Source organism: Sorex araneus, chromosome X (genome assembly GCF_027595985.1).
Source record: "Sorex araneus isolate mSorAra2 chromosome X, mSorAra2.pri, whole genome shotgun sequence".
NCBI classification, from domain to species: Eukaryota; Metazoa; Chordata; class Mammalia; order Eulipotyphla; family Soricidae; genus Sorex; species Sorex araneus.
In genome coordinates, this window is record NC_073313.1 from 164,217,551 (window position 1) to 164,242,215 (window position 24,665).

The window sequence follows — 24,665 nt, forward strand, 5'->3', positions numbered from 1 at the left end:
GGGAATTAGGGCTGGAAGCGACAGGCCAGATCTCGGTGTCTGTTTCCTGGGGCTAACGTGTCTGTCAGCCTTAGAGGCACCACTTGAGCCTGTCTTGTTCTCAACAACACGGGCACGCCCACAGCCCGCTCCTTTCCCCGGAGGCTTGTCTATACCCCAAGATGGTTTCTACGCAAGCCAGACAAAGCGGGTGTAATTCTCCACAGTGCAAGCCTGTCCCTGTTCCCAGCATCTGTCTACAGGGCTGGGGATGGGGACCTTTCAGCCACCAGCCGGCCACCAAATCCGTCCGATCGCCACACGAAGCCTGCCTGGACCACGAGGGGTGGGGAAAAAAGCAAGCACGCAGGCTTGGAGGGAACTCGGGGGTCTCGTGAGGGCGTTACGTGTTTGTGATTCCAGAAGGATCCGTCAGCGGAGTCTCAGCCTTCACCGCAGCTAAATTCAGCAGCTGAATGAAGAACAGCAGAACCAGGACACCCTCCGCCCCCCCCCCCCCAAGCAAGCAAAACCACGCCACGTTCATTATCAGTCTAGACGGAACTCTATTAGCCAAAGCTCTCAGTCCTACCCCTCTATTTGTCAGCAAGAGGTCTCTCAGGAGGGAGTTCCCCTTCTCTAAGCATCTTTATTTTATTTTATATCATCTCCTGCCCCCGCGCCAGGCTGTCTTCACTGGATCCCCTCAGCGGGGGGTGGGTTGAGTTTCCCTCCCCGCCCCAAGCAAAGCCTTCGCAGCCAAAAACCTCCAGAACCCAGCCACAGCCATGCTCAAGGCCACTCTTCACACACTCAGACAAGCCTCACGCATGAAGAAACTGGCAGAGGAACCCAGGTGTGCAGGGCCCAGGGCTGATACCTCCAAGCCTGCTTGGATCGGGACTGGGTCTCCTCCACCCAGATCCCCCATTTTCCAGTAGCTTGGCAGTCACGCCCGCAAACTGCCCCCGGCACCGTTATGATCCCATCAACAGCCAAGATCCAGAGACTATAAAACAAAGCTCCCAGAAGAGAGCGATGCAGAATCTCACACGGCAGAGCCTGGCAAGCAACCGGTGGTGTGTTCGATATGCCCAAAACAGTAACAATAATGAGTCTCATTCCCCTGACCCTGAAGCTTAGGGATGAATGGAGATGTTGCTGACACCTGCTATAGGAAACTGATACAGTGACACAGTGATATAGTGATACAGTGATACAGTGATACAGTGATTCTTTTAGCGCAGAGAGGAGGGAAAGGGAGCATCTGCACTTGGCTGAGTGGAAAGACACGGAGTGGAAAGACATCTGCTCTTCAGCGCCCCCTAGAGGTGCCTGGTGGACCATACACAGCACCAAGAATGAAACTGACAATGGGAACTTGACCGCAAGTGCCTTATTTCCGGTACTGTCTCCCCCCCATCATTCTTTCTTCCCGTTCACAGCGCGTTTTCCTGGCACTCTGGCTTGCCCACGTTTTCCCACCCTCCAACTCCTCTGTTCCTTTCCCCTCACTTCAGTCAGTCTCTTCCGTCCTTAAGAGCCCTCCACCTCCACTCGTTCCGGAACATTCGCCCTCTTGTGCCATCTGGGGGCATCCATCATGCTCCGACTCAGTCATCAGCCGGCCAAGTTCTCTGAGTCGAGTTCTCCTGGCTCCCCCCTCATCCATCACTCCCCGGGCTCCTTTCATCATCTTTACCGTCTTCTCCCAACGCTCACTCATTTGTCTCCGAATCTATTGCCGCGCGGGTCGCCACAACGGCACTCAATATTCCAGGCTGGCTGTCTCATCAGACTCTCTCAGAAGACCCTGATCATTCCTCTGGGGGCACAAGCCCTCCATGGCAAGGTGAGAACGGAAGCGGTAACTCTCTGCCACCTTGTCACGCCAACACATTTCCAACCCGTTGCGCCAAGACGGATGTTCCCCAATGCGCAGATTGGTATTGAGTATTAGTTAACTCTATTCATCCCTTCTTGCTCCCGCCCTCCCCAGCACCAGATCGATGCAGAAAAGTAAGCTCTCAGCATGTGGAACATGGCAGAAAATCACCCTGAAGGCACACACAAGAGAAGGAATTTGATTTTAAGACTATGAAAGAATCCTTGCACGCGGCCGACCCGGGTTCGAACCCTGGCATCACCTAGGGTCCCCCGAGCACTGCCAGGAGTAATTCCTGAGTGCAGAGACAGGAGTCACCCCTGAGCATCGCCAGGTGTGACCCAAAAAGTCACTGTCACTGTCATCCTGTTGCTCATCGATTTGCTCGAGCGGGCGCCAATCACGTCTCCACGGTGAGACTTGTGGTGACTGTGTATGGCATCTCGAATACGCCACGGGGAGCTTGCCAGGCTCTGCCGTGCGGGTGGGATCCTCTCAGAGCTTGCTGAGCTCTCTGAGAGGGGCGGAGGAATCGAACCTGGGTCTGCCGTGTGCAAGACAAACATCCTACCCGCTGTGTTGTCGCTCCAGCCCAACCCAAAAGGTGAAAAAAAAGGAATGAAAGAAAAATGGACGGAAGGAAGGAAGCAAGGAAGGAAGCAAGGAAGGAAGCAAGGAAGGAAGGAAGGAAGAATGGAAGGAAGCGAGGAAGGAAGGAAGGAAGGAAGGAAGGAAAGAAGGAAGGAAGGAAGAATGGAAGGAAGGAAGAATGGAAGGAAGGGAGGAAGGAAGGAAGGAAGGGAGGGAGGGAGGGAGGAAGGAAGGAAGGAAGGAAGGAAGGAAGGAAGGAAGGAAGGAAGGAAGGAAGAAATGCTAAATCTCCTATTGTGTCTATTTTATGACATAAAATTCCGCCCAGGGGGGCCACTCCCAGCAGTGCTTAAGGGCTTACTCCTTGCTCCATGCTCAGTGATCATTCCTGGCAGGAATCTGGGAATCTGATGTGGTGAGGGAATTCCAGACCTGAGCTGGGGCTAGAGGCAAATCCCCTCCCCGCTGTGTTATCTCTAGGGCCCCACAGAAAACATTTCTTAAAAATTTGAAATGTCAAAATCTAAAGCAAGAGCCATGTGGACTAGCGTCGGCGCGCGCGCGCGCGTGTGTATAAATATCTGCATTTGTTGTTGATGTTTATTTGGGGTCTGACCAGGCCATGCTGGGGAAACTTACTCTGAGCTCAGTGCTCGGGGGCGGTGGCTGCTGGCAGTCCTCAGCCCAGGGAGGGTCTCTGGGCTGAGCACTGCCAGCCGAGACCCTCCATGGGCTGGGCACTTCCGCCGGTGAGCTATTTCCTGAGTGGAAGTCTATTCTCTTGCGCTCCTACAGGGAATCGCGTAAAAGTGCTCTTTTCCCTAACGTGACTCACACGTCACCCCCAGCAGCACAACTGAACCATCCCCAATGCCGTAATCTAAGTCCCACTAAATCCAGCAAAGGAGCAACTGGATTCTCAGCTCCTAGCTAGATTCTAGGGGGTCTCTGAGGCATCCCCCACACTCACAAAGGGAGACGTCAAGGGAATGGAGCAACTTAGAGATGCGGAGGGACTGTGTCCTCAAGGAGGCACTACTGAGATGATGACCTGGATGATTACCAACCAAGCCCAGCCCACCCTACCCTCCCCGACTCCCTTCCGCACTCGGGGTCCTCTCACTTACCCCTGGTTGGCACCCCATTCGTTCCGAATGCAGAGGTGCTTGTGAACTGGGTCCTTCATGTAACCTTCGTAACACAGACACTCGCCTGGCGGGCGGGGTGGGGAGGAAGAGAGAGAAGGGGGTTAGCGGGCACCCTCGGGGGTCTAATGAGCCAGTCAGTGCATTGTCCCCTGATCCTGCTTCCCCCACCAGGGAGAGAACAAGCACCCCTTCCCCTTCTCCGTTCCTCTCACAGTCAGGCAAGGGGGACTCTACTATCTCCAAAGCACCTTGTCTTTCTGTGCCTATATATTTATTGCCGCACTGTGCACAATAGACAAAATCTGGAAACAACCCGAATGCCCTAGAACAGATGACTGGTTAAAGAAACTCTGGTACGGGGGCGGGGGCGGCGACCCCCGCCCACCGCAGATACTTAAACCCACCTCCCCCACGTGTGCTTCCCTTTGGACCCTGCTGTGGAGCGAGCATGATGGAAGAGCCCAAGGAAGCACCCTTGGACTCCAAGCAGCCCACTGAACTAATTCCGGCATGGGACCAGAGACCCCACGGTGCGCTGAAACAGTGGGAACCGGGCATCCCCCAATTCTTTTAACCTCTCTCTCTCTCTCAACTCCTTCCTCCTGAGCACAGCGCAGGGTCCGCGGTTTTCCTGAGCGCAAAATGGAGACGCCGAGCCTCTCTCTAGGCTTCTCCATCTTATGAGCACCATAAAAGGGTAAAAGTTTGTAGTGATGTTATTTCTGGTTGTACTTTCCCTGGACTTTATACAGAAACCCAAAACCGGCCGCGCGACCTAATGTCATCTTAGCATCAGCAATATGTAATGGTTCCTTTTTAATGGGTCGGAATTTTGTGGGAGATCCTAACAAGAATAGTAAGTCTGTTGCTGAAATGTTGAAGGCAATCAAAGTGGTAGCCATCTCTCTAGACTGAACTAAGCTATATCCCCACGCCGGCTAAGAAGAAATTTTCTTCTTTCTCGGGAAGAAACGCGGCGTGTCGTCAACTACAGCGTGATGTCCATTAAGCAAACAGACCTGGTGGCATGGGAATGGGATATAAGGGGAAAAATTATGTACATGGAACAGTGGGACGCTGGTGGAATCTCGAGCCGGAGCCGATACCAGCGCAAGACCTTCGGTTCCAGAAACTGCTTGCAGACACTCTACTAGTCTATCAACTAAGCCAGAGTCCCACGCCTGCTGATGACGGGAAATAACCATCCTTTTTGGTTTTTTTCCCCTTGTCAGGCAGCGTGGCGATTACTAAACAGGCGTGAACTCGGTGGCGCGGGGCAAGGGGGAAAAAGAAAAGTTATGTAACAAACAGCGGGACTTAATATCTCTATATTCTTAGCAGTGAAGAACTATCAAATGCCTCCTTGGCAATAGGACTGCTTTTCTTTTTTGGGGGAAACCCCAACAATGGTAGTGAGTTGTGTGTTGAAATATGGAATGTAATCGAGATAAGGTGTAAACGAAGTGAAACTTATCATGTACAAGGGTGGGGACTGGGGAGGTGGGAGGGGGCGGCAGGTATACTGGGGGGTTGGTGATGGAAGATGGGCACTGGTGAAGGGAAGGGTGTTTGAGAATTGTATAACCGACATAATCCTGAGAACTATGTAACCCTCCACATGGTGATTCAATAAAATTAAAAAAAAAATAAAAAAAATAAAATGACAAATTTAAAAAAAAATAAAAATAAAAAAAATAAAGAAACTCTGGTACATCTACACAATGGAATACTACGCAGCTGTTAAGAGAGATGAAGCCATGAAATTTGCTTATAAGTGGATGGTCATGGAGAGTATCATGCTAAGTGAAATGAGTCAGAAAGAGAGGGACAGACATAGAAGGACTGCATTCATTTATGGAGTATAGAATAACATCACATGAGGCTGACACCCAAGGACAGTAGATACAAGGGCCAGGGGGACTGCCCCATAGCTGGAAGTCTGCTTCATGAGCGGAGGGGAGAAGGAATAGAGAAGGGATCACTAAGAAAATGATGGCTGGAGGAACCAGTTGGGATGGGAGATGCGTGCCGAAAGTAGATAATGGACCAAACGTGATGACCTCTCAGTGTCTGTGTCGCAAGCCATAATGCCCAAAAGTAGAGAGAGAGAGTATGGGGAATATTGTCTGCCATGGAGCAGGGGGAGGGTGGGAAAGGGGGGGTATACCCGGGATCTCGGTGGTGGGGAATGTGCACTGGTGGAGGGATGGGTGTTTGATCATTATGAGATTGTAACCCAGACGTGAAAGCTTGTGACTATCTCACGGTGATTCAATAAAATAAAAAAAAAAAAATTAAATGTAAAAAAAAAAAAAAAAACAGAGCACCTTGTCTTCCTGTTCCATGATGATCCTGAGCTCCATGCCTCATGCATTGTCCCCCCCACCCTCCGCCTCCATAGTAGATGATCAATAAACGAGCCGGAGAGCACAGAACTGCATCCATCACATTCTGCTTCTTTTGTCTGTCTGTCTTGGGGATGTACTCAGTGGTTGCTAGGGGCTACTCCAGAATTAGTGCTCAGGGGTCCATGTTGTGCAGGGGCTGGGAATCCTGTATGGGCTCTCTCTGTCCTTCCTCGAGTATTTTTAACTCTAGTTCCAGAAAGCTAGCACAGGCTGACCCTAGTCTGAATCCTGCCCTGCACAGGGTCCCCTGAGCACTGCCAGGAAAGAATCCCGAGCTCAGAGCTGGGAAGCAGCACCCAAGCACTGGTGGGTGTGGCCCCCACCCCCCCAAAAAAAAACCCTCAAATTTCCTTAGGCATTAATGCTGTGTGCCCTGGAGCAAGTAAGCTCCAGTTCCAGAAACACGAAAGAAAGGGAATGATTTTTAAGCTTCTTGCATCTGCAAATCAGATCAGAGAATTTCTGAGCATTACAAATACAGCCCCACCTTAAGAGGGCAGGGGGTGAGCAACTCACCGCCCCCCAGTCATGAGACACATGGAAAAGTGCTCTCTCTCTCTCTCTCTCTCTCTCTCTCTGGCGATGCTCAGGGCTGACTCCTGGCTCTGCACTCAGGAATCACTCCTGGCAGTGCTCGGGGGACCCTATGGGATGCCAGGGATCGAACCCAGGTCAGATGCGTTCAAGGCAAATGCCCTCCCCGCTGTGCTATCGCTCTGGCCCTCTAGGACACTTCTGAGTGTAGGGGGAGTGCTGAACGCTATTTCCTCTTGTCAAAAGATAAAAACCAGGGGCTGGAGCAATAGCACAGCGGGTAGGGAGTTTGCCTTGCACACGGCCAACCCGGGTTCGAATCCCAGCATCCCATATGGTCCCTCGAGCACTACCAGGAATAATTCCTGAGTGCATGAGCCAGGAGTGACCCCTGTGCATGGCCGGGTGTGATCCTAAAAAAACAAAAAACAAAACAAGATAAAAACCAACCCACGGAAAATGAGCAGGTTCCACGGTCCAGGGGGAAAGAGGGGAAGAGTGTCTGAGCCAGGCAGGGGCTTCGGGGCCCTGACCTCTATCAGTTGCTGTCCACTGGGCCTACCAGAGGACACTCACTGTGTGTGGAGTACGGACATGTGTGTTGCATGTATACATGTGTGTTGCGTGTGTGCAGTTTTTTTTTGTGTGCGGAATGCAATACCCGTGTGTTATGCGCATGTGTTTGCGTGTGTCACGTGTGTGCTGTGAATTAGTGTGATGTGTATGGTGTGCGTCCGCTGTGTGTGGCATGCCTGCACTTGTGTTAGTCACACGGGTTTCCGCGTGTGGTGTGCATGCTGTGAATGTGCGTGGTGTGTGTGTGGCATGCCTGCACGTGTGTTGTATGTGTTTGTGTGTGGTATGTCCTGTGCATGGGTGATGGGGGGGTGTGCATGTGTGTATGCTCACAGACACGACACAGCCCCGAGACCCCATGGCATGCAGGTCCCTCGGCATGGCTGGGAAAGCACACATATCAGCGCGGCATTTCCAAGGATGCTTGCCGGAGAGTGGCAAAAATAGCGTCCACTTGATTTGCATCCAGTTCCCACACTCGGCTCCAGGGAGAAAGACTTGTTTGGCGTGTGGGAGGCGATAACGTGTCTGAGCAATGAGTGGGTGGGACGGCCACCTCATCACTGTGCAGAAGGAAGCCGGGGGGAGGAGGGAGGCGGGCGGGGAGCCCAGGGCGGGCGCCCCATCCTGTCAACCAAAAGCTGAGTCTGGGGCACCCTTTCTTTTGTTTTTTGCTTTTTGGGTCCCACCCGGCGATGCACAGGGGTCACTCCTGGCTCTGCACTCAGGAATCACCCCTGGCGGTGCTCAGGGGACCCTATGGGATGCTGGGATTTGAACCCGGGTCGGCCACATGCAAGGCAAACGCCCTCCCCACTGTGCTATCGCTCCAGCCCCTGTGACACCCTTTCTTGGCCACCCCCCTGAAATCAGGATGCTGCACCTTCACTCTCGGCGCGGGTGGGAGAGGCCAGGTCTCAGCCCAGTGGATCTCCAGTCAGAAGTTCATTCACGGGAGGCCGGAGCGATAGCACAGCATTGGCCTTGCACGCGGCCAACCCGGGTTCGATTCCCAGCATCCCATAGGGTCCCCCGAGCACCGCCAGGAGTGATTCCTGAGTGCAGAGCCAGGAGGAAGGAACCCCTGTGCATCGCCGGGTGGGACCCAAAAAGCAATAAATAAATAAATAAATAAGTTCGTTCACGGGCATAAATGATGGGCACCAGCCCCCTGCGTGGATTTCTCAAAGTGGTCTCCATCAGGTGTGAGAAGGGGCATGTGGATGGGACCAGGGGGTGGCTCAGCCCCTCCAGGGGACCAGCTGTGCTCCCAGGTCCTGGTACAGAAGGTAGATGCATCAGCAACACTGTCCCCTGGACCATCTTGAGTGACAAATGTGTTGGCTCCAACAAGCCTGGAACCACAAGACAGCCCTGCCCCCGTCTATCCTGTCTCTGATCTCATGGACGCAGACTGGGTCTGGGGTCGCCACGGGACTCTGGCCAATCGGGTCCCTTTTTCAGGGCAAGACCCATCCACACTGAGAAGATGTCGATGCCGTCCTCACTCGGGCATTCAAAGGGTCTCTCGTTCCTCAAAAAAACCCAGGAGAGGTTTCCAAAGCAGCATGGCACACTGCCCTTAGAGACTAGGGGTTTTTCTTATTTTTGGTGTTATTTTTCTTTCTGGGTCACACCCAGCAATGCTCAGGGGTTCCTCCTGGCTCTGCACTCAGGAATCACTCCTGGCGGTGCTCGGGGGACCCTATGGGATGCTGGGAATCGAACCTGGGTCGGCCACGAGCAAGGCAAACGCCCTACCTGCTGTGCTACCCAGCCCCTGTTTGGTGGATTTTTTAAATACTTTTTTCATTTGGGGGCCACACCCGGCAATGCTCAGGGGTTCCTCCTGGCTCTGCATTCAGGAATCACTCCTGGCGGTGCTCAGGGGACCCCTATGGGATGCTGGGAATCGAACCCGGGTCAGCCGCGTGCAAGGCGAACGCCCTCCCTGCTGTGCTATCACTCTAGCCTCTAGAAGCCAGGTTAACAACAGAGAAGGGGGCTGGATCGAAGACACAGCAGGGGAGGGCGTCTGCCTAGCACACGGCCGACCCGGCTTCCATCCCCGGCATCCCATAGGGTCCCCAGAGCATCACCGGTTGTGATCCCGGAGTGCAGAGCCAGGAGTCAGCCCTGAGCATCACTGGGTGTGACCCCATGCAAACAAAAAAGATTTTTTTTTAAAGAAATGCAACAGAGAAGGGCTTCAGAATCCAATTCAGCAGCGGGGAATGGTGGGGGTGGGGGACCCCCAAGACAACAGCCTGACTGCCTGGAAAGAATCCGCCTGCGACCCGATCCAGGCTGCCTCCCGCCCACAGCTGCAGGTGTGGGTGCAAGGCACAGGAACCATCTGCTCGGCACGGGGACAGGGCAGGCGTGGCCATCAGCCATGCAAAAGGGGGGCGGGGAGACGGGGGAATCTAGGCCAGAAAATGGGGAGCTGCCTGCAGTGACCAAAGTGCTCCTTGCAGAGGTAGAATTAACGCTGAGAACTCCAGTTCTGGGCTCTAACTCTTGGACGCCGCCTGTACTGAGATCTCTAGGTCCCAGTCTTTGGGGACACATCTGTGGGGGCGCCGTGTGCAGGCTGGAGTGTCTGCGAGGAAGGGAACGCCCTGAGATTCCAGCCACATCTCCCAGGGGTCTAGACAGTGTGGAGCCCCGGAAAAGTCCCAGCTCGGAAGACGCTGTCCGTGGTGCTAAATAACTCTCACCGGCTCAGAATCCCCAGACAAAGCTGGATGGATGCAAATGACAGGGCCTGTTTGGAGGCAGGGGTGCTGGGTAGCTGAAGGTTCAAGGACTCCTCCGGGGTTTCATGGAGGTCCGATCAGAACTGGGGACCTCCCCATTCCAGTTGATAATATGCAAGACCACCCGAGGTCCCAGACCTCTCCCTTCTGGGGGTTCTCCAAAGGAAAAAGCTTCAGCCGTGACCCGCATTTACACCGGAGAGAGAGGGTCAGTGTGGAAGAAGTCATAAAAGCTCAACATGGAGAGAGTCTAAATGTCAAATAACAGGGGGCTAGCGAAAAGCTCGAAGACCGATGCCAAGTGGTCACGCGCTAGGCAGGGGGCTATTTCATGGTTTGAGAACATTCGGAGAGAGAAGAGTGGGATAATCCAAGAGCGTCAGCGGTATGTACGAAGCCTCTCAGAATCACGCACAGGAGAGGGAGCGGACGGGAGGATGCTGACATTTGAGGAGGGATGTCTCCGGGGAGGGAGACGATTATCATTTCCTGCCCTAAGCGTCGCCAACACTTTTGAGATGAGAAAACTTGGAGGCGCAAAAAAAAAAAAGCAGGAGGGGCCGGAGCGATAGCACAGCGGGGAGGGCGTTTGCTTGCACGTGGCCGACCTGGGTTCAATCCCCGGCATCCCATAGGGTCCCGCAAGCACTGCCAGGAGTAATTCCTGAGTGCAAAGCCAGGAGGAACCCCTGAGCATCGCTGGATGTGACCCAAAAAGCAAAAAAAAAAAAAAAAGCAGGAATGAAAAGTCCCGCCTCTCGGGGGAACAGAATTAGCATCCCCCCCCCCCCGCCTCCCTCAAAGCCCACCTTGGGTAGACGGACATGGGGCTGGGTGTTCAGAGAGGTCATCTTAGATGCACTGGTCTCCCTTGGGCACAGTCAGGGTCCTTTACAGGGTCCCTGCCAAGGCCCCCCACATCTATAGGGGCTGACTCTGGGGCTCGACTCATTATGGGCACAGGCGAAACTCTGAGGGGCAAAGGGTCCCTAAGCAGAGATGAGGGCGAATGGCCTGAGCCCGAGGTGACCCCCCACTCAAGAGTCCCACCTACCGGTTTCGGGGTCACACTGGTGTTCACAGGGGTCCAGGAGGCGCCGGGCACACAGGTCCATGGCCCAGGGCCCGCTGGAGTTCTGCTGAGAGAACAAGACCACCTGCGCCGGGTTCAGCCAATCGCTGGCGTCCAGCTGACTCCCCTCGAGCAAGATGAAGCGGCTGCCTGCAGGGAGACGCCCAAGGGTGCGGGTGAGGGTGCATGCACGCAGCTCTGCAGGCACATGAACGCACACAAGATCACAAGAAACAGATCGCACACAGTCTCACACACAGACACACACAGGGACACACCCTTACACAGGGCACACATGGGCACGTACAGACACACGGCAACATGGACAAGCATGAGGACATAGAAACGGGTCATACATAGTCCCACAGAGAGGCACACACAAACACACGCTCACAGGCATGCAGATACATGGGCACACACATGGGAACATCCGTACATAAGATATACATGGACACAGATATAACGACACAGACATATGGACACACAGATATGTGCACACACAAGACACACGTACATACACAGGCATGTGAAAACACAGGCCCACAGACACACAAACACACAGACACATGGACACGCACAGACATGGACACACACAGACACATGGGCACACACACCGGCATTCAGTGATAGAGACACAAATACACACAGATATGTGCACACACAAGACACACGTACACATACAGACATGTGAACACACAGACCCACAGACACACAAACACACAGACATGGACACGCACAGACATGGACACACACAGACACACAAACACATGGGCACACACAGACACATGGGCACACACACCGGCATTCAGTGATAGAGACACAAATACACACAGAGACACGTGGACACACACATAGACACAGTTACAGTGACACGCAGAGACAGAGACACACTCATACGCACACACCAGGCACACTTACATAGAGACACACACAGATAAACCCAGGCAAACATATAGTGATACAAACACATGCAGATACACAGAGCCACACGTAGACACACACAGAGATGCACACACAGAGAAGATGGGGTACACTGAGAACAGCCACAACCTCAGGTGATTCCTCCCCCCCACCCCCATTCTCACCCCACCCTGAGCCCCCATAAAGACTCAGCTGCAGACGCCCACCCGCGTCTGCACCTCCACCACGGGCCCTGCCCATCTCCCCAGGCGTGCGCAGACTGGGGGGTGGGGGGACAGAGACAGCAGCAGCAGCAGAGCCGCCACCCACCCTGGCGCCCCTCCAAGACACACGGCCCTGCTGTCTGTGTCCGAGCTGAGTCCACAGCCCCGCAGACCCCGCAGACGGCCCCCACCGCCCGTAGCCGGCGGCAGACGATGACAGGTCAATTAGGGGGCTTGGGGCTGAACTAATCCAGGGACCCTCAGAACCCAGATGACTTCCCCTTACCCCGGGGCTGCCGCTGGACCAAAGTAAATTAATATACGTGGGCGTTGGAGGGTTCGAACAGCCACTGCAATTACAAGTTCTCCCCCGGGCACCGCTCGGCCAGGCGTGGCGAATCCTTCACTCGGGCTGAGCAGAAGGTAGCGGTGAGCCCGGGGCCCATGTGTCCGAGTTTCCCCACACAGACGGGCAGGGACGAGCTGGCAGCAGGCCAGGCGGACAGCTGAGGCTCGCTGGCTCGGCGTTCACTGCCTACCAGTCTCCCCGGACTCCTTTTTTTAACATTTTTTTTTTTTTTGCTTTTTTGGGTCACACCCAGCGATGCTCAGGGCTGACACATGGACGCACACATGGGAACATCCGTACATAAGACATACATGGACACAGATATACAGACACAGACATATGGACACACAGGTATGTGCACACACAAGACACACGGACACAGACATGTGAACACACAGACCCACAGACCCACAAACACACAGACACATGGACACGCACAGACATGGACACACACAGACACACAAACACACAGACACATGGACATGCACAGACATGGACACACACAGACACACAAACACACAGACACATGGACACGCACAGACATGGACACACACAGACACACAGACACACAAACACACAGACACATGGACATGCACAGACATGGACACACACAGACACACAGACACACAAACACATGGACACACACAGACATGGACACACACAGACCCACAGACACACAAACACACAGACACATGGACACGCACAGACATGGACACACACAGACACACAAACACACAAACACACAGACACATGGACACACACAGACATGGACACACACAGACACACAGACACATGGACACGCACAGACATGGACACACACAGACACACAGACACATGGACACGCACAGACATGGACACACACAGACACACAGACACACAAACACACAGACACATGGACACACACAGACACACAAACACACAGACACATGGACACACACAGACATGGACACACACAGACACACAGACACACAAACACACAGACACATGGACACGCACAGACATGGACACACACAGACACATAGACACACACACACAGACATGGACACACACAGACATTGACACACACAGACACACAGACACACAAACACAGACACATGGACACTCCTGGCTTTGCACTCAGGAATCACTCCTGGCGGTGCTCAGGGGACCCTAGGGGATGCCGGGGATCGAACCCGGGTCGGCCGTGTGCAAGGCCAACACCCTCCCTGCTGTGCTATCACCCCGGACCCAAGGGGACCCCTTAAGCCTCACTCAACCTCTGGGCTCGTTTGTCTGCCTGGCTGTGAGTCACAGGTCACAGCCGGCGGGGTGGGGTGCTGCTTGCTCCCCCCTCCACCCCCTCCCCTCCCTTCCCTTCCCGACTCTTCGTGGGGGACCCTCCTCCCAGGGCGGGGCTCACCGTCGGCGATCAGGTGCTCGGGGACGTGCAGGGTGATTTTCACCACGAGCGGACAGCTGACATGGGACGCGCATACGAGGCCGATGACACAGCTGGTGACACTGATGAGCGTCAAGGTGGTCTTGTTTACGGGGCTGCGGGGGGAGCCAACTGGAGGCGAGAGAGAAAGCGAGAGACCCCAGCACGTCAGAACCTGGGCCAGCGGCCACTCTCCGGCCGGCATCGTTGAGGCCCGGTGGCCACCACAGTTCCAGGAAGGAAGCAAGGGGGCGGTGGGGGTCTTGTGGCCGCAGGACCTCAAAGGGGTCAACTCAACATCCCCAGGGGAGCCAGAGGGGACCTGACCAATGGGTGGTCCTTGGGGGCAGTGATACCCTCAGGGGATCGTTTTCTGCGGTTGGACAGTGCAACCCTAACCCTAACCCTAACCCTAACCCCAACCCCACCCCTAACCCCAACCCCACCCCTAACCCTAACCCTAACCCTAACCCCAACCCCAACCCCAACCCTAACCCTAACCCCAACCCCAACCCTAACCCCAACCCCACCCCCAACCCTAACCCCAACCCCAACCCCAACCCCAACCCCAACCCCAACCCCAACCCTAACCCAACCCTAACCCTAACCCTAACCCTAACCCTAACCCTGACCCTGACCCTAACTCTAACCCTAACCCTAACCCTAACAGTTGCAAGTGTACCAGAGAGACCCGGGAGAGGGGAGAGAGAGACGGCAATGCAGACAGCTTCCAGGTGGGTTTGCTTTGGTTTGGGGGTGCTCAGCAGTGCTCAGAGCTTACTCCAGGCTCTGTGTTCCTGGGGTCACTTCCGGCGCTGCTGGGGGAGGCATATCCCGTGATATGGACAAACTGGGGTGGGCAGCGTGCGAGGCCCCTGCACTATCTGTTGACTCCACTTCCCTCCACATCTAATACGCCCCTCCTTCAACACTGGCCCGCCAACTTTCCTATTGCTTCCGGCCTCTCTCTTCTCTCTATTCTCTCTCATCAGGACCAGGACACTAGCCAGGCACCTTGCCTTCCTGCCTCCACCTCCCCCATCTGCTCCTCCTCCTCCTCCCGTAGAGCATAGCACCCTGACAAAGTTCGAGGATCGAGCTCAAGTACTGCCCTTGGGTGCTTGGGCCAAGTTAAGGTGCTTGCTGGCATCTCCGGTTTTCTGTCTACAAAACTAGCCCCAAATCTGTCCCTCAAACTCGCGGCTCTCCTGACCCGGTCACTGTCACAGATATTTCTGCCGCCCTGCCACTCTTTTTTTTTTTTTTTTTTTTGCTTTTTTTTTTGGTCACACCCCGCAATGCACAGGGGTCACTCCTGGCTCATGCACTCAGGAATCACTCCTGGCGGTGCTCAGGGGACCCTATGGGATGCTGGGATTTGAACCCGGGTCGGCCGCGTGCAAGGCAAACGCCCTACCCACTGTGCTATCACTCCAGCCCCACGCCCCGTCACTCTTCACTCCCTCCTCCACAGACGCCTAATTGTGACAGCCCGGGTCCGAGCACCCATGGGCAGTACTTGTCCAAGCACCCCCTACCCACCATGCCCTCCCTTTCTACCTCGACTGCGCCTTCGGCTCCGAGAGGGGTCGGTGTAAAAGGTCAGCTGCGGGTCATTCTCTGCCTCGGGGCCGGAATCCCCTTCGGGGTTCAGGAAGGCGGAACCAGCTGCAGAGAAGAGAAGGGGAAACTCTTCAGCGGGGGGGGGGGGGGTCTTCAGGGGGTCTCGTTACCAGGCAAATCCTTAGCTAAGGACAGGCAGGAGTCAACCGGGAGATGGAAACTTCCTGATTCACAGATTTAGTGGGGGGGACAGAAGCCCCTGATGACAGCCACAAGGACCACCCCCACCCCCCATGTCCCTAGGAAGCAAGGACCCACCCCCGATGAGGAAGGCAGGGGTGAGGAGAAAGGAGCCTTCCTCCTTACAGGTCTTGGTTCGGGATGATCTAACTTGGAGCAGAGATTTGGGCCACACCCGGGTTTTTTTCTGGGGGGACCCTGTCCAGCGCCAGGAACCCAACTGGGAATTGGCCAAGGCAACCGCCGTCAGCCCGGTGCTACCCCTCCGGCCCCTGGAGTCCCAACTTCAGCGACAGAAGAGGAAACATTTCTGGAACCCAAAGAGAGACAAGAGTGAAACTCCTGGTTGGACCCTGGGAACAAGTGGGCGTGGTCTCAAGTCTGTACCGACCAATCCCTTGGCATCTGCCTCCCAATCCTGAGATGCGTGAATGTCTGTATATATTTGCCCAGAAACACAGCATCCCCTGGGAACTGCCGTTTGATGGTCTCTTTTTTCTTCCCTCTTCTGACAGTCAGGCTGGAGCGATAGCACAGCGGGGAGGGCGTTGGCCTTGCACTCGGCCGACCCAGGTTCGATTCCTCTGTCCCTCTCGGAGAGCCCGGCAAGCTACTGAGAGGATCCCACCTGCACGGCAGAGCTTGGCAAGCTCCCCGTGGCGTATTTGAGATGCCAAACACAGTCACAACAAGTCTCACCATGGAGACATGATTGGTGCCCGCTCGAGCCAATCGATGAGCAACGGGACGACAGTGCTACAATGCTCCTGACGGTCACTTGGGGCTGCATCTACCTTCTCTGAGGGGAGCTGTGTCATCAGTTTAAACATCTGCAGGACAAGTCATTGGCCAGCAGGATGATGGCCAAGGAACTCACCCGCACTCATTTCTCTAAAGCTCTTGCCATCTTTGGGCACCTTGACACCAAAACGACATAACCGCCTTTGACACACCACTTGACACACTCATCGAATGATGGCCCCAGCATATATTCTTTTTTTTTTGTTTGCTTTTTGGGTCACACCCAGCAATGCACCGGAGTCACTCCTGGCTTTGCACTCAGGAATTACCCCGGTGGTGCTCAGGGGACCCTATGGGATGCTGGAAATCGAACCCGGGTCGCCCGTGTGCAAGGCAAACGCCCTCCCCGCTGTGCTATCGCTCCAGCCCCTCCCAGCATACATTCTTGTCAAAGCCTGACTACTTAAATTTGGAGTCAGCGGGCCCCCACTGCCTCCAGAAAGGTGGGTCAGAACATGCCCCACTGTCCAGGGAGGCGGGCTTACCTCTCGCTTTATTGTTGATTCGCTTTCTTTGGGTGGTGGAGGTATGGGACAGGAGCGTGGCCTGCTGGTGGCTGGAGTCCACGGGGCTGGTGGCGATGATATTATCTTTATACTTGTTCATCAGCGACAGCTTGGCGTTGTCACTTCCTGTGGGAGGAGAAGTTGAGGCCAGCGTTTGAACAGGAAAAAAAAAAGAAGTCAACGAAAGTAAGAACAGGAAACTGGAGAGACAGGATGGGGAAGTTTGCGGGGGGGGGGACGGCCTTTCATGCAGACAACCCCAGTTCAATCCCTGCCACCACAGTCCCCCGACACACATTGTTTGGGGTAGCTCCGAAGGGCCCCAAGAATTGCCTGAGCGTCTCATCATTCTCAGTCCTTGGCTCTGAACCACTTGCTTGGTTGGGTATCATTGGTATCAGAATTCCCCGGGGAATTCTGAGCCCCACTTGGGAACTCCCCACTGGACACCGCTCCCCCCCTGACAAAAAAGTGGATTTTTTACAAGCCCTATCAATGGAATCAGGACCCTTCCAAGGAGGGATCGGCGACACCTGAAATAGAGCTGATTTGTAGATGGAAAAAGGAGTAAGAAGGGAGGGATTGGGATGGAAAACCCAATTCAGCAGATTCTGGATGGACAGGGTCACCCTGGGGAGCCTGGAGGAAGGATGTTGGATTCTTTTCGTTCCTTCAGCACAATTTGAGAGTCCATCCATCCATCGACCCAACTAATCATCATTTATCCATCCAACCATCGTCCATCCCCAAATCATCATTCATCTATCCACCCATTCACCCGCATCTATCCATCCAACCATCATAAATCCATCTGACCATCATTCATCTTCCCACCATCATCCATCCATCCACCCATCCACCCATTACCCATTATCCATCCAACATCCAACCATAATCCACCCATCCACCCATCTACCCATTATCCATCCAACATCCAACCATAATCCATCCGTTCACCCATCATTTATCCATCCAACATCCAACCATAATCCATCCATCCATCCACCCATCCAACAACCATCATCCATCCATCCATCCACCATCTACCCATTATCCATCCATCCAACATCTAACCATAATCCATCCATCCACCCACCATTTATCCATCCAACATCCAACCATCATCCATCCATCCACCCATCCACCCATCTACCCATTATCCATCCATCCATCCACCCATCATTTATCCATCTAACACCCAACCATAATCCATCCATCCACCACCATCTACCCATTATCCATCCATCCAACATCCAACCATAATCTATCCGTTCACCCATCATTTATCCATCCAACACCCAACCATCATCCATCCATCGACCCATCCACCTATCTACCCATTATCCATCCATCCAACCACCCAACCATTATCCATCCGGGGACAACAGGTACCTCCATCCTTTCCACTTTCAAGGTGGATTAAACACCCTCCACGGACACGCGGTGCAGAAATCTGCTTTTTCCTGCCACCTCCCAATGACCCCAAGACCTGGTCCCTTATAAAGGAAGAAGCCCCGTTCCGGAGGAGCGCAAAGAGGAAGTAGAGCGAGTGTCTATCAGGAAAGGGCTGAGTCCTCTAGTCTAAGGGTGCCTGTGGCCCATCCCATAATATCTGATGACCAGCCCCTCCATCTGAACCTCCCCCCTCCCCCATCAATCCCTCGCCCCTCCCCTCGAAGGCCACCCTCGCACGCCTCCCCTCCAACCTGGAGTCAAGTCCATGCCCGTCTTCTCGTTGCAGCCCTGCAGGGAGTCGAGGGTGCGCGTGACCTGGCTGGCGAAGTCCTCCCCTCCGTTCATGCACTCCCGCTGCAGGTGGTGGCGCAGGTCGGTGATGTCGTACTCGTACCCGTCCAGGATGGGCGTCTCCCGGATGCTCAGCGTGCCGCTGGAGTTGTGGCCCTGCACGCGCGCATTGCGCAGGCTCTCGCGGCCGTGCCCGCCAATCAGCACCGACGGGATGTAGTGGATCTCGTTGGCCGCCTCGGCGCTGGCGCTCTTCTGGGGCTGGGGCACCCGGCGGCGCTTGCACCAGCGGCGCCGCGTGTAGAGAATCATCACCAGGCACAGGATGGACAGCAGCAGAGCGATCATGCCGCCCTGCGGGGCGAGGACAATGAGGGGAGGGGGGAGAAGATGGTCTCGTAGCACAGGGTCGGCGCCATCCGTCCATCACATACCCACCCACATGCCCACGTAGACACCCATCCCACTGTCAGACCGTCCAACCATCAAACTATCATCCACCCATTATCTAACCAATTACCCATCCGATTATAACACCATCCATCCGCCCACTCATCATCTAATTAACCATTCAACCACCAATCCATTTATTCATCGACCTAGCCATCCATCCAACCATCCATCCATCCATCCATCCATCTATCCAACCACTCACCCATCCAACCTATTGATTAATCTATTCATCCAATTGTCCTGCATCCATCCATCTATGCACACTTAATTTATGCATCCATCCATCCATCCATCCATCCACCCATCTATCCAACCATTCAACCTATCGATTAATCTATTCATCCATCCAATTGTCCTGCATCCATCCATCTATGCACACTTAATTTATCCATCCATCCATCCACCCATCCATCCATCCATCCATCCATCCATCCATCCATCCATCCATCCATCCATCCATCTATCCAACCATTCAACCATCCAAACTATTGATTAATCTATTTACCCATCCAACTGTCCATGCATCCATCATCCATCTATTCACACTTAATTCATCCATCCAAATTCATCCATCCATCCATCCATCCATCCATCCATCCATCCATCCATCCATCCATGTATCCAACCACTCAACTATACATTTAACCATCCATCCATTCAACCATGCACGCATCCACCCAACTATTCACACATCTATCCATGCATGCATGCATACATTCATCCAACCATCCATCCATCCTGTCTTCCACGCATCCAACCATCCATCCATGTATCTCTCCATGCATGCATGCAACCACTCAGCTATCCAAACATTTAACTAACCACCCATTCATCCATCCATGCATTCATCCAACTATCTTTGCATCTATCCATCCATGCATGCGAACATTCATTTAACCATCCATCCATGTGTGCATCTGTCTATCCAGCGACACGAGCATCTATCCAACAATCCGTCTATCCACACACCCATGCATCCTTCCTTCCATTCCTCATTCATCCCTTCAAGTGCAGAAGCAACAGTCTCATTTAGAAGCAAAGAGAGTCCATTATCATCAGTGAGAGGAGAGAATAAAACCCAGTGGAGATGCCCAGGGCATCACTATCAATTCATCTGCACCAGTGCTGGCTTAGCAAACAGTTTAAAGAGACCCAAAAAAGGGGGGGCTGGAGTGATAGCACAGCAGGTAGGGAGTTTGCGTTGCACTCGGCCGACCCAGGTTCGATTCCCAGCATCCCACAGGGTCCCCTGAGCACTGCCAGGGGTGATTCCTGAGTGCAGAGCCAAGAATGACCCTTGTGAGACTGGAGCAATAGCACAGCGGGGAGGGCGTTTGCCTTGCACACGGCTGACCCGGGTTCGATTCCCAGCATCCCATATGGTCCCCTGAGCACCGCCAGGAGTGATTCCTGAGTGCAGAGCCAGGAGTAATCCCTGTGCATCGGAAGGTGTGACCCAAAATAAAAAAAAAAAAAAGAATGACCCCTGTGCATCACCGGGTGTGACCCAAAACGAAAAAGAAATAAAAGAGAGGAAAAATAAAAGAGTTGTTGAGCTGGCAGGATAGTACAGTGGGCAGAGTGCTTGCCTTGCACGCAACCGACCTGGGTTTGCTGCCCATACGGTCTCCTGAGTGCCCCCCTAAGTGAACCCTGAACACAGAGACAGGGGTGCTCTCTGAGTACTTACAGAGGAGTAGTCTTTTTTTTTTTTTCTTGTGGCAAGAACAGTAAGTCTCACTAGAGTTATTAGATGGCTAGAATCACTAGAATAATAGAAGTCCAGGGACAGGACCGGATGCACATTTGAGACTCAGAGGAGCAAAGAAGCTCCCATTCAAACTTCCTGTCCCCCAAGACCGCCCTACTGACCCAGGGCTTCAGGACACCCCCCGAAGTGCCTGTCACTGGCAAGGACTGTGCTCTGCCCCCTCCTTCCCTGGCCAACGCTGGTCTGGGAGGGCAGGCGGTGCTAGTGGCTCACTGCCAAGTGCTCAGCGGATGTCTGTCTCCCCCGAAGAGCTGTGCTCCCCCCCCTTCCCCTTCAGTCAATGTCCCCCCAAGCCCATTTCATTACGCCAGATGTGCCAAATGGCTCCGTCGGCCATGGGGGGTTTCCATCACGCCACCCCATCACGCAGGCTGGAGATGAAAACACCCCCTCGAGGCATTCCCAGGGCCCACCCCTCTCCCAGCTGGGTCAAGATTATTCCCCGGGAAGCCATCAAGGGCCCTTTTTGCTGTCTCACCAGGACTATGTCTTGGATTTAGACACTTCTCCTTCCCATCAATCTTCCCATTTGTCTTCCCCCTGCTGCCACTGGCTGGAGCAAGGGCAGGGCTTGTGGGCACAGGCATACACATACACACACACACACACACACACACACACACACATCACTGGTGGGGGGAGGGTTCCCACATCTATGCACATGAGCTTCTGTTTTGGCAACATTAAAAACAAGACAGGGGCTGGAGCGATAGCACAGCGGGTAGGGCGTTTGCCTTGCACGTGGCCGACCCGGGTTCGATTCCCAGCATCCCATAGGGTCCCCTGAGCACCGCCAGGGATAATTCCTGAGTGAGTGCAGAGCCAGGAGTAACCCCTGTGCAGAGCCAGGTGTGACCCAAAAAGCAAAAAAAAAAATAAAAAAGACAATTGGGGGGGTTGGAGCCATAGCACAGCGGGGAGGGTGTTTGCCTTGCACGCGGCCGACCGGGGTTCGATTCCCAGTATCTCCTGAGCATTGCCAGGAGTAATTTCTGAGTGCATGACTCAGGAGCCACACCCTGGGTACTGCCGGGTGTGACCCAAAAAGAAAACAAAAAAGAGCTAAAAGAGGAACTCAGCCATGAATGGTCCAAGGTCCCCACCCCTGGCCCCCAAAGAAAAAACCGATGACGCATTTTAATAACTTTACCCCTCTAGAGAGTGCAATGCCACTTTCCTAGCAAGAGGAATCCACTTTTCCAAGCCTTCATCCCAGCAACCACCCCACCTGCAAGCCTCTCGGAGTACTGAGAGTACTGAGATATCCCCTCTCAGAGTACTGAGAGTACTGAGATATCCCCATAGAATTCTCTGGCGCCCCCTGCAGGCGCCTCTTGCCAGCACACCCTACCTTGCTCCTGGACCACCCTCAATACCCCTTATCCCCAGCTGTGTGTGGGGGGGGGCACCCCCCTCCACCCCATCCTCCATTTATGCGCACCAGCTTCTGTTTTGTCATCACAAAAGCAACACAAGCAGCTCAAGCGATAGCACAGCGGGGAGGGCATTTGCCTTGCACGCGGTCGACCCGGGTTCGATTCCCAGCATCCCATAGGTCCCCAGGAGTGATTCCTGAGTGCAGAGCCAGGAGTCAGCCCTGTGCATCGCCGGGTGGGACCCAAAAAAGAATAAATAAATAAATAAATAAATAAAATAACCACAAAAAAAAAAAAAGGCGCATCGGAACCCAAGTGACATGTAGCGAGCTACAAAGTAAATATGAAAAAAGGAACAACAACACAGCAAACTCACAGGATGCATAAAATGCTCATTATTCATCCTTTTTTCTTTTTTTTTTTTTGCTGGATCTATTGATTTCCCTCAAAACTGTTCACAATTGTGTAACGCGAGCAGTTTGGAGGTGCCGGTATGAGTATGAGAACCCCGCCTGTATTGACAAGCGGCTCGCCGCGGCGTGGAAGGGGGGAAGTTGCATTCAAAATAGATATCACTTTAAAAAAATCAATACATGATTTCTCCTGGCTTTAATAGAGATCAAACAAATGGGGGCAGCTTTTATTAGGAGGCCGACATTTGCGGCACTTACCTGAGAGAGGGCAATGAGATTTGAAGGGGTGTTTGCAGACTGGGAGATTTTTTTTTTTTATGTAACTGGGTTTTATATAACACACGTGGCAACGGTCCAGGTCTGGCGGTCCGTGGGCCTCCCCGACCCCAGCTCATTCTCTGGCTCGGAAATCCTGCCTGGGCTTAGATCCTGCCCCGCCCCCAGCTACCTCCTACTCGGTCAAAAGTTGGACGAGTGACAAAGTGATCTGAGCTAACTGTTCCCCCCGCTGACCGAGTGGCCCCTTGAACCTTCCACCTGGCTCGAAGCACAAGTACTCCGGGCATGTCTGTTGAGCTCATCCACTAGGTAGGAAGCTCCAAAGAGTAAAGGGATGTCAGGGGCATTTCTCATGGCTCAGCAGTTCATAGCTGGAGGAAGGGAGGGAGGGAGGGAAGAGGGAGGGAAGAGGGGGGGAAGAGGGGGGGAAAGAGAGAGAAAAGGGGAGGAAGGAAGGAAGGAAGGAAGGAAGGAAGGAAGGAAGGAAGGAAGGAAGGAAGGAAGGAAGGAAGGAAGGAAGGAAGGAAAGAAGGAAGGAGAGAGAGAAAGAAAAAGGGAGGAAAGAAGGGAGGGAGGGAGGGAGGGAGGGAGGGAGGAAGGAAGGAAGGAAGGAAGGAAGGAAGGAAGGAAGGAAGGAAGGAAGAAAGGAAGGAGAGAGGGGGGAGAGAGGGAGGAGAGAGGAAGAAAAAGGGAGGAAGGAAGGGAAGGAGGAAGGAAGGAAGGAAGGAAGGAAGGAAGGAAGGAAGGAAGGAAGGGAGGGAGGGAGGGAGGGAGGGAGGGAGGGAGGGAGGTAGGAAGGAAGGAAGGAAGGAAGGAAGGAAGGAAGGAAGGAGAGAGAAAGGAGAGGGAAAGAAAAAAGGGAGGAAGGAAGGGAAGGAGGAAGGAAGGAAGGAAGGAAGGAAGGAAGGAAGGAAGGAAGGAAGGAAGGAAGGAAGGAAGGAAGGAAGGAAGGAAGGAAGGAAGGAAGGATGGGAGGGAGGGAGGGAGGAAGGAAGGAAGGAAGGAAGGAGAGAGAAAGGAGAGGGAAAGAAAAAAGGGAGGAAGGAAGGGAAGGAGGAAGGAAGGAAGGAAGGAAGGAAGGAAGGAAGGAAGGAAGGAAGGAAGGGAAGGGAAGGGAAGGGAAGGAGGGAGGGAGGGAAAAGGGAGGAAGGAAAGAGGGAGGAAGGAAGAACGGAGGGAGGGAGGGAAAAGGGAGGAAGGAAAGAGGGAGGAAGGAAGGAAGGAAGGAAGGAAGAAAAGGGAAAGAAAGAAGTAAAGGAAGAAAGGAAAGAAAAAAGAAGGAAGAAAGAAAAAAGAGAAAGACATACAGGAAGGAAGTGTAGGATAACATTGGTTTGTCCTTTTTCTTCTGCTGCAAGGAGTTTAGTTATTGGGTTACCCCCATCACAGTGCTCCTGAGGCACTCTCGTTCCTCCGTGTTTATCTTTAACTTCTCCTCTATGCTCCCTTCCCTTATCTGCTCATCACCTATATCCCCAAATTAGACTCTGCGACTCGTAAGGTCAGATGCTTCTAAGATCTCTCGTTTTGTATTTGTAAGTGAAATATTGCTTTCCTCTTTGCCTCATGTCCTGTGCATCGTTTTCCTTGGAGCAATGTCATTTTTCTACAGACACAGGAAGACAGTTCATGCTACGCTTTTGTCACTTGGGAATTAATTGACTCCGAATAATAT

At 53.6% G+C, this 24,665-nt stretch overlaps 1 protein-coding gene across 1 annotated transcript in view; it reads right to left on the reverse strand.

Annotated features, from left to right (window-relative positions):
* The window catches only part of ASTN1 (astrotactin 1), a 197,792-nt gene that overhangs the window by 89,017 nt on the left and 84,110 nt on the right, over positions 1-24,665 (reverse strand). Inside the window, exons 3-8 of the mRNA XM_055121220.1 lie at positions 18,659-19,052; positions 16,932-17,078; positions 15,403-15,510; positions 13,825-13,974; positions 10,935-11,102; positions 3,583-3,667 (exon numbers count right to left, since the gene is read on the reverse strand). Coding sequence (XP_054977195.1) covers positions 3,583-3,667; positions 10,935-11,102; positions 13,825-13,974; positions 15,403-15,510; positions 16,932-17,078; positions 18,659-19,052 — 1,052 coding nt within the window. The remainder of the gene's footprint in view (positions 1-3,582; positions 3,668-10,934; positions 11,103-13,824; positions 13,975-15,402; positions 15,511-16,931; positions 17,079-18,658; positions 19,053-24,665) is intronic.